This window comes from Neopelma chrysocephalum, unplaced genomic scaffold, assembly GCF_003984885.1.
Source record: "Neopelma chrysocephalum unplaced genomic scaffold, ASM398488v2 Primary Assembly neopelma1_97017, whole genome shotgun sequence".
Classification (NCBI taxonomy): Eukaryota; Metazoa; Chordata; class Aves; order Passeriformes; family Pipridae; genus Neopelma; species Neopelma chrysocephalum.
In genome coordinates, this window is record NW_020925659.1 from 119,856 (window position 1) to 139,952 (window position 20,097).

The following is a 20,097-nucleotide window of genomic DNA, read 5'->3' on the forward strand; positions in this document are numbered from 1 at the left end:
AATTTAATTGCATATTATTATCCCTAGTAGAATGAACCATGAAGATAGACCAGAAAAATAAGCATATCTACTGCAATTGATTATCTGAGGCAATTATTTATGCTGTAGATTGTGTTGTTAGCAACTTTGTTGCTTTTGCTTTGGGAGTTTTCTATAAAATGGAACACCAGAAGAGATTGTTTAATTAGAGAAGATGTGCTCCAGCTAAAGCACAAGTGGAAAAAGGTAATATCCCTTGGTTTGTTTGCTAATAGTCAGTTCTCATTGACCCCAGCTGGATTTTCCTGCTATTTGCTGGTAAAGCAGCTCCCTTGTCAGCTCCAGGGATGGACTGAGCTTTGACTGCATTTGTGCAACCATAGATGCAAGATACTCTTTGAATTAAGCTGATTTTGGAGACACACTTAGGTATTGACTTACAATTTTCCTTTTCCTTAGTTTTTTTTTGGTCGAGTACACTGAGATCCACATAAACAGTATTATATATCCTGTCTTTCTCTCTCTCTTCCTGTGTTTTCAGTCACTTTTTATACCTCCTCTAAATCTTTCATGCCCTTCCTCAGTTGTTTTTCGATCCTTGGTGCCTTCTCCTTAATAGGACAGCCTTTTATTTTTTTGCTTTAATTAAGTGATGCCTATTTCACCAACTGATCCTCTTTATCTCATTCCCTTCCCAGCAAACATCCCAAATCTCTCCTTCACATGGATAGGCTGTGATTGTAGTTTGAGAGATAGGTCATCTATGAATCCTTGGCTAGGGGCAGAGAATTAATTGCTGGGTCAGCTTTCTATTACTGAAACACCTCTCAGTATTTGAACATTTAAAGAACAATAGTGGATCCCGAAAAAGTGAGATGGAGGTCACATGTTCCTTAATATAATTGCTAATTAAGTATTATTTCATGCTGTTGTGTTCTGAACAAAAATATAGGATCATTTTTTCCTAGGCAGTGTGTGAGAAAGCAGAAATATGGACCAGGATTTTGAACACAGAAGGGATGCACTTTCCCTGCTCCAAAGTATTGTCTCCATCACTGATTGCATTGTCAGCTCTTGCAGGCTCACTGCTGCAGGAAACCCAGACAGCTATTTGGCAAAAATATGCAAATTTGTGAGTGGTTGTGTCAGAAGATAAAAATCTGGTAGACAACTTGGATGTGGTGATCCTTTTTCATCACTGGTGTTTGTGAAGAATAAGATGACTGAACGGATTTTCCAATTCTGTTGGTACCAATATAATATAATTTCAGCAAGGCACTGAAAATGCAGCAATGTAAAACCAGCATCTGAAGTTTCAGCCAAACCCAGTTGCAGTAATTAATGCTTATTGTTACTGGCAGTGATGAAAAATAAACAGAAATTGTTGAAAAATGCCAGGTTTCTTTTTTTTTTTTAATTCAGAATGTTAAATAACATTTTAATTGAAAAGCTGAATTTAAAAGGAAATTTAATCAAAAGCAGTTTTGAAAACGTCAGGCCCAAACTCTTCACTAGAAACACTACAGTTCTTTCTCTGGGTCAATCACTTATGGGGACTGTCTGCATGTTTATCTTGGAACTGTATGGGCATGGGAACGAAGAGCTAGTCTGTACCAGAGGAGTCCACACTATAGATGTATCTTTTTTCTTATTCTCCTTGCCCCTTTTCCAAAGAAAATACATAAGCACGAGCAACATTAGCTCTGTCACACTTTCCTTGGAGCAAAGGAGATGCTGTCCTGGTGCTGTTGTTTCTCATCCTGTGTCGAGTCATTGCAGTGCAGACACTTTATCCTGCCCGTGCCTCTGCTGTAAGACCACAGATCATGTTATCACTGTACAAATATAGCACATTAGTACATCTGGAAGGCCAGTCACGCTGCTGGGCTCAAGCAGGTCTGGCTGGCCACGAGCTGTGCCACTGCTATAAACAACCTCAGTGTCCCAAATTGAGTAACCACAGAGCACCCCCAGGAGCTCTGGACACTCGTGGTCTTTAGTAGTGGGTAAGTGACAGTTTTGCTGATTATTGTGTTTCTTCAGATGTGTGAAAATGGCAGGGAAAGCGGCTATCATGTCTTTGTTGCTGCTTCTGAGCTGTGGATTTTTGCATGCTGGTGTATAAGGGAAAAATAACTGGAGCATGGAGAGTTTCGTCCAAGGCAGTATATTTGGTGGACACCTTTAAAGAGACTAAGATTCACCCCATACACAGCTTCTCTAAGTAGATTTACGCCTCTGACAAACCCAAACTTTATAATTTAGGAAAGCTTTCAAGACTTGCTCTGTGACTCAGTATAATAAACCCTTGCTGTTGCATCTCAAGGACATATGCTGGTGTGAGAATGATTTTCAATAAAAAAATAGTTGGAGGGGTTGGCCATTTATCTTTTGCTGTCTGTCAAAATTTACAGTGGAATTTAAAGAAAGCAATAGAACTTCAGTTTCTGTAAGCTACTAACAGCTAATCTAACTGGCATAGGAAATATATAACCTGCTGAATCTTTTGTGAACAAAGCCTATCATTTAAAGTCAAATATTATCATTATTGTTGTTGTTGTTGCTACCATAAGTATTTATGTGCTGTCACTGACATGTTGCTTTCTGTAGGCTAAAAAGGGCTGACCATTGCTCTTCCTCTCAACAGTAGTTAACTGAGCACCATTTCCAGGGTCAGGGTTGGATGTTAATGTTTATTAACCAAGGAGGTAGATCCTGTCAAAGAGTTTCACTCACTTTGCTCTTCTAAGGCAGAAAGTGAAGGTGAAGAATTATTCCAAAGGAGGATGTCCAGCTGTCCACCCATGCCACCTGTGCCTCCTATCCATAGGCATGGGAAGGTTTTGTGGGAAAGAGAAAAGACACGGATGTGGTGAGAGAAGAGAGCTGATAACATACAGCTGCCACCTCATGACTTTGTGGTGGGGTTTGGACCATTTGAGCTACTGGAATAGCTGAAAGCAGCACTGTCTCTTGCTTATCTGAATTAACTGCCATATCTTTTTAAATCACAGAATTTAACAGATTGGGAACTGGCTGTGAGCATTTCACTCTGTATGCAATTAATGATCTTGTGTCTAACACTGGAAACAGGACTGCTATAGGTCAGACATAGCTTTTTCTCTCCTTCTGCACTAGAGGCAGATGGCTGGATTGGATTCTTAGATGAGTGTATGGAAAGTTGCCCCCTTGGAGCAGAAGGAAATGATCAAAATTTTGAAGGTCTTCGATTAGACACAATTAGGACTAATTGGGAGCCTAAAATTTTGATGCTGTCATCCACATAGATAACTTCAGAGACTGGACCCTCTGAAGGGACACAAAAGGTAGCAGTAGTAGTAGCCTTGCTTTCTGGGGATGGCTCAGTATCCTTAAGACAAATAAGAAAAGTCAATGAGCCATTGTGTTAAAAAACTGGAGGGCATGAACAGGTTTGAGAAACCTGAAACTGTAGTGTTATGCTTAGTTAATGCAATCCAATTGTGTATCAAAGTCTTCATGTTTTGTTCAGTGGTAATGAGTGCAAATTTATTTTTAAAATGAATTTTAAAATTTATTTTAAATAAATGCATGAGTGCATGAGTAGTAAGTAGAGTCTCTCCAATCAGTTCTTAGCTCATGGCCTGCATTTCCCAGGACCCTGCTGTGTACTACCTGAGACAATTGTTTAGACCTGCTGACTACAGCTACACTCATGCAATCAGCACCTTAAGAAATATGTAATACACTTTCGAGCTTACTGTTTTTCCTTTGACAAGGAACAGCTTTAAAACACATGCCCATTTCAAATACATAGTTTTTCTCTCAATCTTAAGAGAATTAGACCTCTCTTCAGCAATACCCAGTGAAAAAAAAAAGAAAAAAAAGAATGCATTTATGTCACAGACATCAGTCCAGTGTTTCATTACCTTTACTGTCAGTGGAAGAATAATTAGTAGCTCACTGAAGTACTAGGGGAATACAACTGTAATAAATCCCCTTGCATATGTAACATCTATCATGCTTGATGGCAAACATATTACTGCTACAAGAGTCGAGGAAGTGTGAGGAATATTGTAAATCAGCCACTAATTAATCCATAATTAAAGACCTAATTAATGAATAGCCCCGTGAAAAATTGTCTAAAAATCAAAACGTGAAGACTGCAGTGCTAAAGAGGAATCTTGTTTGTGAGACTGGTTAATTTACATCTAGAATAGGAACTGATTAATGAAAACTGTCAGTAAAACATTGTGCTGCAGCACTGGGCAGAGAGAAATATGCACATAAAAATGTGTGGAAACCAAGCTTAGCCCTTGCCTGTCTCTTTTTAATTTTATGGTGTTCAAAGTTATTTCTACCTGAAGCATAAGGACTAGGTCTAGAAAAGACATGTTTTCTCTTATTTGTGTTGTGTAAACTATGCAGATGTTGTTTATTTGTGTATGACAGAGGTTAATGTCAGGTTCTGGTCTTAAACTCCTCTTAAGTCAGAAAACTAAAAAAGATCTTGATTCATCAGAGCACTCAGGGTAAAGCTCCACGATACGCAAAGACATTTAATTTCTGAAATTAACTTCAGTGAAAGTTGGACTAATTAATAGCTTGAGAGTGTCACTGCCTGTCTGTGTTTGTTTTTCTGGGAGCCAGCTGGATGAGACTGTGCTCTTGAGGGAGCAAAAGGGAACGTTTCAAACTCCCCAAACATCTGGGCTCGCATCCAGGTGTCAGCACTGCTTTCTCCAGCCCTGGAGCAGCTTGTCCCTTTCTTCTTCTATTTATTCCGTGTTGTAGCTACAATAGCTGGATCTCTGTGGATCCAGGCCTTTGGGGGGCTGCCACTGTCATCCCTGGCACTGCCCTGTGTGCCACGTGTTCCCCGGGCCCCAGCCATCACACACGTGCATGCAGATGTGAGCTGAAGCACAGTCTGCCTTGGATCCCTCACCTGAAACTCTTAACTGTCAAATCTCCACATTTGGCAAGCTTAGTGACAGCCAAACCACCCAAATTAGCAGGGAGTATAATTCCCTGCTGGTGTAGAACAGTAAGAGGCTGTTACTAGCAGCAAGACTAGGCAGGGAAGAGCAGCTTCCCATTTTTCAGGCCTCTCCTGCTCCCCAAGTGGCACAGGGAAGCTCTACCTCACTTACAAGCTGTGCACAGTTAGCACAATATACTGGGATATGATGAACACTGTCACAATCTCTACTGCTCTTTCAGTCACAGCATGTTTCTGTAATTTAATCTCGATAACACAAAAAATGTGTTCGGTCGCTCTCCAAATGTCTGGTTTCCCTTGAATTATTTAAAGACTTGTGAGATAAATGACTTGATCATTCTAAACCGCAGTGTGAGTGAGCTCATTTCCTGAGAAATTATTTGCAGGATTGGTAGGAAATGTTTCACTCACACTTCCCCCTATGTAATCCCGCCAGTAATATTCATTAGATTGCAGCAGATCTCCCACGGTGATTATCTGCAAGAAAAAAGGGCCCAAATGAACCAGGCTGTTAAGCAAATTGAAGAAACCAAGTCATTAATAATTTAGTGACTCGTGTAAAAGAGCAAAGGAAATAACACAAATAACACAGTGCTGTTATTGAAGGCAGCCAGGCATCATATGAAATCAGGAGGGCTGGTAACAGAGACTAATGTTGGCTGTACCTGTGGCATCAAAGCTATGCTGGAGCCTTTCCAGACTCAAGAGAAGACACAGAATGTGTCTTGTTCTACAGAATGCACTGTGCACAGACAAGTTGGTCAGCATTAACCCCTTTGTTCAGAGGAGGTTAAGGTGCAGCATAATAAAGCCAACATAATTTTGGTTTGTGACTGGCTGTGTTCAACCCACTGCAGACAAGACAGAGAGTGCTGGTGAACAGGGAGAAGGCGTAGAAGAGTTGGTGGAGTTAATCCTGGCAGGCCACACATCTAAGAACGTGAATCTTCTCCTGTGCTCTGCTACTTTTCTGTCCAAAGAAGACATTGCTTGTCCTTTTTTTTTCTCTCTCTGTTATGCTCCCCTGTGCATTGATGTATCTCAGGTGCAGAAAGGCTTCAAACTGTTCTTTTGACGAAGCTGCTGATGTGAAAAGCACTTTTGCTCTGTGGAAGGCCTTCTGTCCAAAATTCAGGGCTGCTTTTAGCTCATGTACTCGTCAGCAGTTTGTTTGGAACCCAGTTGCCCCAGTCCTCCATAATCCCAGGTTGGGTACACCTCCAAAGGTGCTGCAGGTCATCATTTCTTCCCTTTATACTAAGCCCAGGAGGAAAAAAAAGTAAAAAAAAAGCTGTCAAGTGCCTGCTCAGGGTTCAGAGGTCAAGTGGTAACAAATACAGGAGGTTTTGGGATCACTGGCTGCCACCAAGGATGGCTGTGGAAGCACCTGGCTGGTCTGTGGCAGGACTGCAAACAAGGGTTGGAGATATCACTATTGAAGGGAGCAAGGGCATTTAAGGCACAGCACATTAAATCTTTCCAGCTTTACTGGAGAGATTATTTTATGTATAAATTAAATACCTCTGTGTAAAACAAAGAATTGTGTATATTTGGTATCAGAAAGTGTCATGTAGGGTTATTTGCTCAGTTTTCCAACTATATTTTAATGGGTATCTGTTGAACACAGCATGGTGAACAATTAATTTCTTTACTCCAGAGCAGCCTCTGGGTGACTCTTGGAGAAAAGTAAGTGACTTGTGCAGGCTGTGGTGCTGTGGTTCATTGCACGGAGATTATTCCTTGTGGAAGTTTGATTTTTCTTTTTGTCTCAGTTATATATCTCATCCCTGTATTTAGCTCTACAAGTGTGGAAACAGGTTTCACCCTGGAGCGGAGATTTTGGTGTGTGGTTTTCAAACTCTTACGTGATCAGCCAAAAATTTAAACTCAGCCTCTTGGATTTGTGTTGGTGTTGTCATCCCCTCTCCCCCCAGCCTCTCAAGAGTCTCTTTTTGAGGTGATTTAGATCTGATTCTTCAGAGAATGAAGGAAGAGGTTAGTTTGGTGGTCATTTTCAGAGCCAATTCCGTACCTGATTTTCCTCCTAAAAAGCAAAATCGCTCCCAGACATGGGGTGTTCAAAAATGTGCAGCCAAAATGTGGCATTTGGAAGCTTCACCTTGGTGGTGTTTGTTCTCCAGGACCTGATCACTCTCTGGTTCATAATGAGCACATGAAATAGCACAACTTAGAAGACAATATTTTTGTCAAAATGATTCCCCACCTCCCCACAACACACTGAAACACCTCTGTGTGCAGGTGTTGCTCTAGTTTAAGTTAATTACAGACATGAATTAAGTGGTGGGTCGACATCTGAAGCATGCACATATTTGTAGCAACAGCATGAAAAAGAATAAATGAAAAATAAAAAAGATTATAGGTATCACAAGGCAGATATCTTCTTTTCCATTCTGTTTTCAAATTTCTGAAAAGATTCTGGTTATAGGCCTCCTGAGTACTACTGCTATTTAAAAAAGAAAGTCTGAAGTAGATGTTGGAGAACAGCCTGCATACCTTCAGGTGAATTTATATGATAAAATAAAATAGATGTTAAAATAAATGGTAAAATAAAAATAATCCATGCAGATACTTAGGCAGATGCTTTTACTAGCAATAACACTTAGCATTAATGTTATATCACTAAAATAAAACGCATGATGAGTATCATCACTAAGATTTTGGGGGTTTTGCCACTTAATCCTCTGAATGTTTCAGAGTGCCATTATCCTTATACACGTGAGGACTGTGTTTGATTTTAATAGGCCTATCTATATATGCAGTTAAATGAATAAAGTTTCTGCAAGACTGTTAAGGAAAGATGTTTTATTCTTTATGAAACCAGAAATTAGACCTACATGGTAAGAAGAAGGGTCTCAGTGTTGAGATGGGGCCCACAGTGGGACAAGTCTGAGAGAGTTGCTTGGTAGGAGAGGGGCGTGGTGAAGGTGCTCCAGTGAAGGGACAGAACTCTGGAGTGTTGAAATTGAGAAAATCCTGTTGGTTGTAGCATCTTGGACTGAAAGTGCCACCCCGGGGGAGAGAAAGATCAATTTGTGGTTTAGAATGTATAGAGGGAAAATTCTGATTATAAAGATTCCTATGAGCTCCTTATTGATGAAAACTGGACAAAGTTGCAAATGACAGGTTGAGGAAGAGAAGATGTTGCAAAGGCCATGCCGTTCAAAGAGATTTTTAATTCTCTCTCTTCTTATAAAAAAGCATGAAGAGTGAAAAGAGTGTAACAAAAGGAAATTTCTTTCCTCTGCCACTAGTACAAGTTTCTCTGGTTACAACCTCTCTTATCACATTGCCAAATTATGAAATACTTATTAAAAAAGAGCTATTTAAAAAAAAATAAAATTAATTATTTAAATTATATATTTATTTATATTTATATATTTATATATATTATATACAATATTATATATTATATTTAAATATAATTTAAATATATTAAATATATATTTAAATTATAGATATTAAATTATATATATATTGAATATATATAAAATTATATATATTATTTTAAAATATTTCCTTAAATGTAAAGTGTAGCTGCTTATAAAGGGAATATCTTGCAATAATTAAAAAAAAAAAAAAGTATCATAAATGGTCAGCTTTGTTTCTGAGCTAATCATAACTGAGAAGATAAGATTAGTTTGGCTACCCAGTATGTTGCCTTTTAAGGATATTGGTTAAGGCCTTGTAGATTATTTCTTGGGAGGTGTAAATGGCCGGGGATAAGATTGTTTGCTTTCACAGACAAACACAGAGAACTAGTTTTTCCACACTAGTTTCTCCTGTAAATGATTTCTTTGCCTTGTTTTTGTGTTTCTAAATCCCTTTTCCCCCGGAAAGCACTGTACATAAATTGGATACATTACTGAACAGCCTTGCTTTTGTGATCTATCTCACTAATAAGTCAAAAGACTGATAAATGTTATAACCATGCATCATCTGACAAAGTTGTGTTGGTGATCTACAGCATAATTTAGCGATGTTGAATTACAAAAGGATGGGGAAATTGGAAAATGAAGGGGTCTGCAGTATAGATTTGAGTGAATAACCATATGAGTGCTTTGAGCAGAGCAGTTGGCTCCAGAGGCCCTTTCTAACTTCACTGTGTTTTCTGACAATTGGTAAAGTGATAATAGTGATTACCTGTGAAGAACTTAAGTATGGGATAAAACACAACCCTGTTTCCAATTGAAGGGAAGAAGTTAGAGAGAAGTGTATAATGAGACATTTCTCTACCCAAATTTAACTTCCAACCTGTAAGAACAACAACATAAATAAAAATAAGAACAACATCAACAACAATAAACAACAACAAACAACAATAATAAATAAAAAAATAAATAATAATAAACAATAATAATAATAGATTAAAGCAACCACTGTATGTGGTGTTGAACATGTACAGCCCCATGCACTTCTAGAAATGGAAACCATTATTAGTAGTTGCTTCTTCTGTCACAAATTCTTGCCATGCATGAGTAGGTACCCTGAAGAACCCACACTTAGGATCAGATTAGTTGAGTTTTGGCCAGTTTGCCAGGCTCTCTTTTCTTTTCTGGGCAACATCTCATCATCAGGAAAATGGTGATGTCTGAGCTTTGGCAAATGCATGTTGTGCCATCATGCTTGGTACTTCATGCCTATTTTTTAGACAAGTTTATAAGGTAAAGCAACAGCTCTGTGGAGATTGTTAGGTGACCTTTTCAGAGTTGTGGATGGCAAAAAGCGTTCTGTGTTTGTCCTGATGAATATTTCTAAAGCCTGTCACCCTGTAACCTGATCAGGATTTGTGGATTTGCTCCTTCTGAAGAGATTAGCCCTGAGGAGTTATGATGGACACCTCTCACCTCCCACCCAAGTTCCTCCTCTGCTTGTTGTACCACTGAAGAAAACCCCCCTGATGCACTGCAGCCCAGTGCAATATGTGAATAAAAGCTGTATGAACTTTTCCAACCTGAGTGTCTAATAAATCAGTGCCTCAATAAAGAACAGATGACTTAACCTGTGAGACAGGAAGGTGGGGAAAAAGTCAAGGAAAAAGAGCACTTTCACAGTCTACTCAGACTCTGTGTTGATTAAGGCCATCTAGTTTCAATAGAGGTCAAGTGCCAGCTGCAACTTCACTTTCTGGCAACAAATCAGCTCCTGCAATAGTCCTTCTACCAAAACTGCTCTATTAGAATTAATTAGACCTTACAGAGTGACTGCTGGTCTGCAGTTACTGTGAGGGGGGAAGTCCTTGTCACTGGGCTTCTTTCCCTGGTAAGCAGAGGTGAATGTTTTTATTTTATGTGGCAAACAGCTCCTGTAAATTATCAGCGAGTATGTTTTATAAGGGTCAGCTGATTATAGATAAACCTTTCCCCAGAGAAGAAGGTCACTGTTCTAATTACACTGCTTTAATGGGGTTTTGACTTGGCTGTTGTCAGCAGTTGGTTCCAGGTGGGTCGGGGACTATTTTTGCCACATTCTTGGTGCTTGCAAAGATAAACAAGCAGTGGGAGCAGCTTTATGAACAGCAAAGATAACATTTATATAAACATCCCAAGACACAGAAAGCTATGTAAATAGAAAGATTCTGGTCTCTGACCAGTCTCTGTGCCAGTACCTGCAGGTATTTGTAAGGCACTTTCTTACTGAGATGACTAATAAGGCAAACAGGTAGGAAACTTTCCTGTGGGGGTAGCTGTGCATAATCCTTTTGTGTCCATGCTGTGCATTTTGCAGAGGACAGGGGGGTGTTTTGCTGGCTCAGAAGAAATTATTCTTTATGTGTTACATCTTACAGAGAGATGTAACATCTTACAGGTGAAAGAGGGTGAAAGAGAAAAGGACATTTACAAAGCCACGAGAGAAAAAAAATATAAAGGGGAGAATAATTGCCCATTCCTCCTCAGTATTATGACAGAAGGACAGATAATAAGTAGCCCCAGCTGAAGAATGTAGGGCTTTGAAAAAGTGATCACAACAAAGTAAAAAAGATTTAGATACAAGCTTGAAAACACCCAGGAAAGGAAGGGGCAGATTGCTCTTTAGCTGATCAGTGGACAGTCCAGCAGGGTTTTCTTCCTTCCTTTCTTTATTTTTTTAATAAGCTTAGAAATGGTATAATAAATGTGTTCTCTAGTAAAACCTCACACAAAGTTTAAACAAGTGACTTTTCTGTGTAGGTGATCTAGCTACATTTCATGAAAGCCAGTTATATTGTGATGATAATACCCTTACCAGTGACCCCAAGAAAAATAGTATAGCTTCACCTCTTTTATCCAGATTTGTATGTGTGCTTACATTAGGGATTTTAGCAGGTGAACTAGAACCCAAGATGAATTTGCAAGATTTAAAATTAATAAATTCTTTAGGAGCTCTCATTTTAATATTACAGAAATTGTTAAAAATGCAAAGTTTTTAAAGCTATTTTCATCAGTTTTCTTTAGAGCTACTCCTCCCAGTACAGAGAAAGCTTGGTGAATTAGGGCCCAGTTCAGCACAATTCTTAGCTGCACAGGATATTGATGTATTGATGTATTGATACCAAGTTTTCTACTGTTGGAATGTGCTTCTATCCATGTGTCGTGGTTTAGGAATGAATATTCCACAGTTTAGTGTTCCCACTGACAACAAATGTGCTACCTGCTCACTCCCCACTCTCCCCCTGTAAGGGGACAGGGAGGAGAACAGGAAGAACAAAATGCACAAGGACCCAAGATTAATTTGCACGGTTTAAAATTAATAAATTCTTTAGGAGCTCTCATTTCAATATTACAGAAATTGTTAAAAATGCAAAGTCTTTAAAGCTATTTTCATCATTGTTACTTGATCGAAGCAGTATTCCTTTGCATCTCTGTCTTTATCTTGGAAAGGGAAAAGTGTAAGGGACACAAAAAATTTAACATGTAGCTGTTGCCATAGATTTTATGTAGAAGTTGATTGTAAGCTACATTGATTACTGCCAGCACAAAACCCCTGGACAAATTGAGTAAGATGGAAAGAGTACTATGTTAACATTTCTTATGCCTTCAGCTCTTCTCCCCAGACAGTTTTAATGAAACATGACAGTTTGGTTCCTTGTTTTCATCATAATTTTTTTCCTGACGAGTTGTCTTGTTCTTGCAGGAGCAGCTTAATGTCGACAGCATGGGGCATCAGGTGATAATATTTGACTTTTCCGTCATAAGAGGACTGTGGGAAACTCGAGTTAAGAAGAACAAAGAACGCCAGAGGAAGGAGAAAGAAAGATTAGAGCAAAGTGCATTGGAGAGGTAAAGCCAACTTTTGTGCTGCTCATTTTAACTGAATCTGTTCTTATTACCCACTAACACTGTCATGTACTAAGCATTACTCGATGATTAAAATTTTGCTTTTTTGGGTTCAGTTTCAATGATTTCTCACCTCCTTTCCTCAGATGATTGTAAGAGGAATGCAGCACAAACTGTGCTTGTATTTCCTTAGTCCCTGCTCTTTTCCAGTGTAGATTGGGATTTACCAACTGTGTATTTTATTGTTTAGTTGACTCAAACCGAAGAGAAAAATAACACATTTTTTGCCTTTCTATGTCTTATATGCTATATAAAAGTATAGCTTATTAATTATGGAATTCATGCAAACATACTTGTTTCAGTACTAAGAAATACTTAATTTCATTTTCTTGAGTTAAGAGGGGAAACAAAAGGAATTAAATTTATGGACACATTCAATTGTTTGTGAATAGGAGATAAAGAATAGAATAAAAGAATTTCTTTTTTTTTGAGGTATTAAAGATGTCCTTGATTATAATGCTTAACGTCCACTAATATTTTTATTGTTTTTATTATATTTGATTTATGGTTTCCCTAAGAAATATTTTGCTTCTCATAAGACACTGTTGAATATTATACTGGATATATGAATATATACTGAATATATACTGAACATATACTGAATATGTTGAAAACTTATGACTTATTTTTCTCCCTCCAAGAAGAGAAAAAAGGAATAAAAATCCCTTTCTACTTTAAAAAATAAAATGCACGGGGTTAAACAGTGCCCTTTCTTAAGAACATCATTACATTGAACCTTCATGTGGTGTTTTAGTGATCTCAGGGGACTCCCACTCACAGATTCTCTCACTGCCAGTGCATCTGCACTGACAACACAGCTGCTGGTCTGAGAGGAGATCTAATACAAGGTCTGACTGTCCTTTCTGCAGGACCTTTCTCTTCAAGACATCTGTAGTAACAGCCTTGGTTCTTCCATCCCTACCAAAGCCTGAATTAAAAACCGTAATCCTAACAAGGAAAGAGAAAAGGAAAAAGAAAAAAGGAAAAAGAAAAAAGAAAAAAGGAAAAAGTAAAAAGGAAAAAGAAAAGAGGGAAAAGAAAAAAGGAAAAAGAAAAAAGAAAATATAAGTTCATCCCACAAATTGAATTCTCTAGCAAGACCTTTCTTTTTGGTCTGAGCTGTGTCCTAGTTTCAGCTAGGATCGAGTTAGGGAGCCCAGCCAGGACAGCTGACCCAAGCTGGATATTCCATATTATAGAACATTATACTCAGTCTATAAACTGGTGGAGTTGGCTGGAAGTAACTAATTGTTTCTCAGGAATGGTTTGGGAATTGTTCAACAGGTTGTGAACAGTTGCATTGGGCATCACTTGTTTCTCTTGGGTTTTATTTCTCTCTCTCTCTCCTCTTCCTTATTATTATTGCCATTAATATTAGTAATATTATACTTTACTTTTTTTCTGCTAATAAATTGTTCTTATCTCAGGCAAACTTTTACTTTCTTTTTTTCCTGATTCTTTTCCCATCCCACCAGGGAGCTGAGGAGTGTCTGTGTGGTACTTGGTTACTGTCTGGGGTTAAACCATGACAGCTGAGAGATGGATGTTTCCTGTTTCCCTTATGGTGGAAAAGACAATTGAAAAGATTTGGGATGAAGCTTGATCAAACCTTATTTCTGTCCCAGTGTGGACAACATGTCAACACCCCCCACCACATTTTTTTTTTTTGGTTTTTGTTGTCTGTGGTGCAGAAGAGAACTTTTGAGCTCGTCAGTAAAAAAAAGCAAATCAGGATCCAAGAATGGGCAACTTCTCACGTAAGAGGGAAAGAGGGTAACCTTATGTGCTCTGAGGTAGCTAATTTGAGCTCCCATGTTTTTAGCTAGTAGCACAGGTCAAGACTAATTTCTTACTGTGACTTGTCTTTTCCATAAAACCAATACATTCTCCCTGCCTTTTCTGCCTGTGGTTGTTTGTCTGTAGCCACCCTTGCACCTGAAAGAAGGGAGCTCGGCTGCTTGCTCTGACCTTTTCTGCTAATGGGGTCCAAAGTCATTCTGTTATCTCCCTGTAGCAACTGGAGATGTGGAATTTGAGATATAATGCACAGAAATAAAAGGGCTCGAGTGCACTCGCAGCACGCAGGAAGGGTTTTTGTTTTCTTCCTTTAAATTGCAATTTGCACGCTGTGCTTTGGGTGGTTGTGCACCTTCATGCTCTCAGATTGCTTTCCAGCTAGTTCTGCTTCTAGAGCTCCTGGAAAAAAGGAGGAAATACATTTAGGTTTTGTCTCCTGAGTATGAGTGATCAGTGTTTCACCCACTGTGATGAATGGCAAAGTCCATATTCGTCCTTACAGAATAGACAAAGCTGGCAGAATAACAGGCAAAGTAATATGAGTATTAGTAATAACATGCTAAATTCAGTTAATAGAAAATCCTCTTTGTTTTATGAAGTGTGCAGTGACCACTGGCATTTAGGTCCTGAATGTCAGACCACAAGTTATTTCTTGGGTGCTTTTCGGTGCTCTCAAATGTTGGGCCAAAAATATGACAAGACTTTGCTTGTTGTTGTCTTGAAAGTATAGATAAAATTTTAATTATGATTAAATACCTAATAGAAATAACGTTTTCCTGTAGAAATACATTTAATTATTTTATGGAGTAAAAATAAAATACTATTTTATTTTTAAATAAAATAGTGTGTAACTAAATTCTGGTATAATATCAGAATAATAATAATATTCTGCTATTGTCAGGTAGGCACACTGAAATCAATGTTAGTACACACTGTGCCACAGCAAGAAAGTGTTTTGTAAAGGATTTTGATCCAAAGTGATGTTTCCACAAAGACATTTAAAGAAGGCAGTTAGTTGCCCCAGATGAGGGCTGCATTCCAGCATTTAAGATTCTAGATATCTACTTTTGCCAGCAGCCAGAGCGAATTCCTAAGTAGGGCTGAAATGAATAGATTTTCTCTGCAAATAGACTCGTGTAACAGATGAGTTTGGAATCTGGCCTTCTGAGGCTGCTTTGTTTTTCTTTTTTTTTTTTTTTTTATTTTTTAACAAGTTTTTCCTCAAAGAACTTACAATTTGCCAGTGCCCTTGAGATTGCACAGGTCCTTTATAGCCATGTTGCCACGTAAAATGACCTAATAATTTGTAGTGAAGTGTAGTATGTATTATTGGAGGACAAACTCCCAGTTAAGCTCTAGGGAACTCTGCTTGCCTTGGGGCAAGGCAATTCTTGATGCAGAATCAGTGAACAGTCACATATAAGATATTTTTTGACTGGAGGTTTTCTCAGAGAAAAATCTCACAAATGAACAAAAAGCTTAAACTCTGTTGGCATCAACAGTGAGCTCTTGTAAAGATTTTTGGGAATTTACAGGTCTAGAGCAGAGGTTGAAGCAACTGCCCAGTGAAAGCTGATTCTGGAGAGCCGACAGCTGTGAGAGATTCATATCTGGCCTTCTGAGGTGTTGGTATCACACAATTTTGTGTGGAATTAATTCAGTCCTCTGTTTCCCCCCTGGTTTTGTGGGACTGTGGAAGTATGGCAATTTAAAGAACACACACAGACCAGCAACTGAATATAAAAGGAAAAGAAATAGAATGGTGTTGTACAGGTTTAATTTCAATTTACTTCACGTTCTTGATCGATCCAGACAAGCCCATTCTAAATCTCCCATAGGATATGAAGCACAAACTGTTACAAGGTTATCTATGTGTTTATGGAAGTGCATATTATTGGAGGAAGTTTGTGTTCATAGCAGTGTTTTATATTTAATCTTCTTGATCCTGGTAGTGGGGAACAGTCTTGTATTTTACCCTGAAATAATGAATGTTGTCAGGTTAACTTGATGTAGTTTGATGGTTTTCCTCAATAAGTTTTCCTTTCTACTTTTATTTTTTTTTTTAAGGGAGTGAGAGTGAAAGTTTACAGTTGGATTTTTTTTTTTTTTTAAGGATTGTGACATGTTTGTCTTCTTTGTGTGAGAGCAGGTGAGATAAAACTGAAGGCTAACAAATTAAGCATTCAAGCAAGGAAATGCCAGAGCTGTTTGCCCAGATTAGCTATCTAAGTCTTTGCTGTGAAAAGGCACAGCCTCTTCTCTCCACTAACAAACATGCAGCAATGATAAAAGTTTGTTCAGCTACCTCTTCCAGAGTGTCTCTTCTCCAAAAATTTCCTCTCAAAGCCTGGCTGGCTAAATGTGCACGCGTTATTTTTCTGAGTTATGCACTTCCTGAATGTTAAAAGTAAAAAGCAAAAAGCAAAAAGCAAACTACACTCTACAGGCAGACAGTGACTGTTTTTCCCTGAGAGGTTGCATGTTCATTTAACAAAAAAGATTTGTCTCTATCTCTCTGCCAGACTTCAGTTTGTACCTGAAATAAGATTTTATTTGCGATGTTTATTCTCCTACCCAGTTCAAAACTTTTTCCCAGCAAGTCTAAAACTTTGTCCACAAACACAAATTATAGACAACAAGCTGGGATTAGATGTGCAGCACTAATAAACACTTTATTTTTAGGCACCTGGGCATACAGACCTTGCATGTAAAATAATGTGAGGTAATGGTGTAAGGTAAAAGCTGTTGTTCAGCCACAACCCTTTGCAACCCATGGAAAAGCCTGGCAACGAGGTTGAAATTAGATCAATTCAATTGAGTTTGTTACTCATCCATCAGGAATATTGTTTTGGGCTGAGCTCCAGTTTAACTGTGATGCTCTTACAACAATTCCATGGGCCTATTCAATCATCCTGCGTGGCTGGTGATGCCTAAACTGATGTCACCGTGTCCTGGCCAATTCTTCCATCCTGATTTAGAGCAAATAGTGCCATCTAACGAAACTTCCTTTCTTTACCAAAGAGCCTCAAGGACTCCCAGTCAGACACTGAGCAGCAGGTGCTACATTAATTGGAAGAAACCCAATTACTCCTCGTTTGCTTTGATGGCTCTGAAATCCTCACCAATGCACACTTCTTGTTTTCCAAGGTGGTTGCTCCTTTGAAGGGCCCAGTCACTGGATTTTTTTTTGTAGTAACTCTTTGCATCAGGTTGATTAGACTGGAGAAACTAAAATGTCAGGCGAGGAGCTGCCCTGTTATTGACAGGTAATATGTATAAAAATAATAATAATAATATAGAAAGGTTGTGTGTTGTGAAATCTCATTTCTGCAGGTGTACTGCAGTAGTGAAACAGCATTTGGGGAATGATTACCTGATGAGAAATTCAGCACTAACCCAAATGGAAATACTCCAATCTTCTATTTCCCTGGTGTTCCCATTTCATACCTACGGTGTATGGTCCTGAAAGCTTACTGGAAAAAGGCAGTGTATTGGGAAATAACTTGCCAAAGTAAAATTTGCTTTATACTACATACAGTCTGCCTCAGTGACAGGTGTGCTTTTGTGTTACAGATATATGGGTATAAAACTTAACTTTTTTTTTTCTCTTTTGTCAAACACAAACTACACGCAACCAGCCTTTTCAAAAATGACTTGGACCATTTTTATGATTGAAGTGGAAACACTGGGCTAGTTTCATGAGTTGGAACCTTAGTTCTCATCTCGATCTTTTGTCCAGGAAAAATATTTTTCTCTGTTCATACTCCCACCTAAATTAGGCTTGACTAACTCCAGCTTTTTAAACACTGAAAATGATTGTTGTTTCTTTAATCTGACTGCAACAGTTTGATCAAGTTCTAGAGGAAGACCAAAATATTTTATTACTGAATAGTATTTAAAAGACATGAACTTTAGGAGGGCTGTGATTTTTGTAACCAGCTCATTTCCCAGGTGTGAAAACGTGTTTCTGCAATATCAAGAGCCTTCAAGGCGTCAAGACCAGAAATCTAATTTCTCTGTGTATTTAAAAAATGATTTTATTTCTGTGGATATCTGTGATGTCTGTTTTCCACACAGTTTTAGAAACCTTTTCTTTCAGAAAATTCAGAAAGATTCAGAAGATTCATGCAACAGCCTTCAGATATGACAAACATGGCAGAAATTCTGTCTTATTTGAGGGTTGCCACCGAAGAAAGACTTGAAATGGTCTTTATATTTATAAAGATCCCTTAAGAAGTACCATCACCTCAGTTTTTTTACAGTGACAGAGCAGAATGACAATGTTGTGCCCCAATAGATCCCTTTGGTTTCATCCCAACTGAACTCTGCAAATTGCAGCTTTGTGGTCTTTGCTTCCTGACAGGTCCTGGCTGGGGTGTAAGTCAGAGCTCCAGGCCAGGAAGGCTCACAGGGATTCATTTGCTCAGTGTGTAACCCGAGAGTACAGGCAGGGGTTGTAAATTATTTGAACCTCTGCCTGTGGGAAACATAATGTTTTCATTCTGAAATGTGCTGTACAAAATTATGCACTTTTGTTGCTCCGTTATTAATTCGCTTTCCATCTGTTCAAAATGTTCTTGTACATAGTCTAGTGACTATAAGTGGGTATTCTTGCATTCTTTAAAAGCTTAACAGAGCACGTTGCCATAATTTAATGTAGGACTAAAGAAGCAATTTGACACAGGATTTCCATATCAGTGTGTAATATCCATATTGAATTCCCCACCAGGTTTAATTTTTAATGCCTCTCTTTCTTCTGAGGTCAATATTTCACCGACTGGTTTGCTCAACAGCAGTTTTTTGTTGTGTGCATTTTGTTTTAGTTGGCTGGCAGTGACCTCCCGTGTTTTGTGTTTTGTTATCAGCAAACTGTCAGAGGGCAGTTTATTGTTTCAGCTTTATTGTAGCCCCTTTCTTGCCATTTTCAATATTCATTGTTGTGAGAGAGTAAAATTTTAGATCTGAGCCCTCTACTCCAGTGCTCCTGGAGTCTACCTGACTGAGGTGTAGTAGTGCAGCTCAGTGCCTTACTTCTTATTGAGTTAGACTTTTTGACCTCTTCTGTCTGTTTGTTTTTTTTTTAAGTTTCTAACATTCTTAGAATTTAGAATTTTCTGTGAGGAATCAGTCAGTCATTTTTTTTGGTGATTGAGTGAAGAGCAATGAATAAAAAAACCCCACCCATTTTGTTGGCAAGGTTTTTTCAGTGCGTTGAGTTATGCACTGAGATCAAATGTTTGTTGCTCTGATGGAAAATGAAGGACTTCCATGGAAATGAGAGGGTAGTAATGTAAAGTTAAACTTCACAGAGGGACAGAAAAGCTGTATGTGGAGGACTGGAGCAGAATGTGAGAAACAGCACTACAGTGGTGGTAAGTGAAACTAAGATTATTTAGAATATTTTAGGAAAAAATAGTGAATTCTAGGCTTTTGGTCCTGTGGTCCTGAGGTTTCTGCCTCTTAATGGTTCAGATAATTACAACATCTGCCTTTTTTTTGTGCTGGTGGTTTCTGTGGCTCCAATGGCAGATTGAACAGGTAAGACCAACACTAAAAATTGAATTGACTCACGTGTCAGAGCATCTGAAAAAGGTGTTCGAACTTTCATGTCTGATATGGAAAATATCAGCTGATGTGGAAAATTCTGTCATCTGAGCACTTATGAGCTGTAACTGGAGGAGATACCCTTGGTAGTGCTGCCTAGTGCAATCCTGTGTTTGGGTCTCTGTAACCAGAAATATCATCTGCAGCTCATTGAAGCATCACAATGTGGGCTAAGGAGCTGTGTCTGCTCCAACCTATTTTCTTGTCTTTGTCATATCAAGTAGCTTCAGAAGAGATTAGGAGGTGTGCATGGTTGGTGGGCTCTTCCTTGACTGTACCAGCAGCTTCTGCTGAACTCAACGTGTTGCTGGACATATTTTCTGTCTGTCCAGTCGTGTTCTTCCTAACTGATATCACAGCTTGCTGTGGCATGAAACATTCCACACTGCAGCAGACACTGGG

At 38.6% G+C, this 20,097-nt stretch overlaps 1 protein-coding gene across 1 annotated transcript in view; it reads left to right on the plus strand.

Annotated features, from left to right (window-relative positions):
• Positions 1 to 1,876: 1,876 nt before the first annotated feature.
• LRRC2 (leucine rich repeat containing 2) overlaps positions 1,877 to 20,097 on the plus strand; it is a 64,511-nt gene continuing 46,290 nt past the window's right edge. The window contains exons 1-2 of the mRNA XM_027671026.1: positions 1,877 to 1,985; positions 12,092 to 12,237. Coding sequence (XP_027526827.1) covers positions 12,113 to 12,237 — 125 coding nt within the window. The 5' untranslated portion in view covers positions 1,877 to 1,985; positions 12,092 to 12,112. The remainder of the gene's footprint in view (positions 1,986 to 12,091; positions 12,238 to 20,097) is intronic.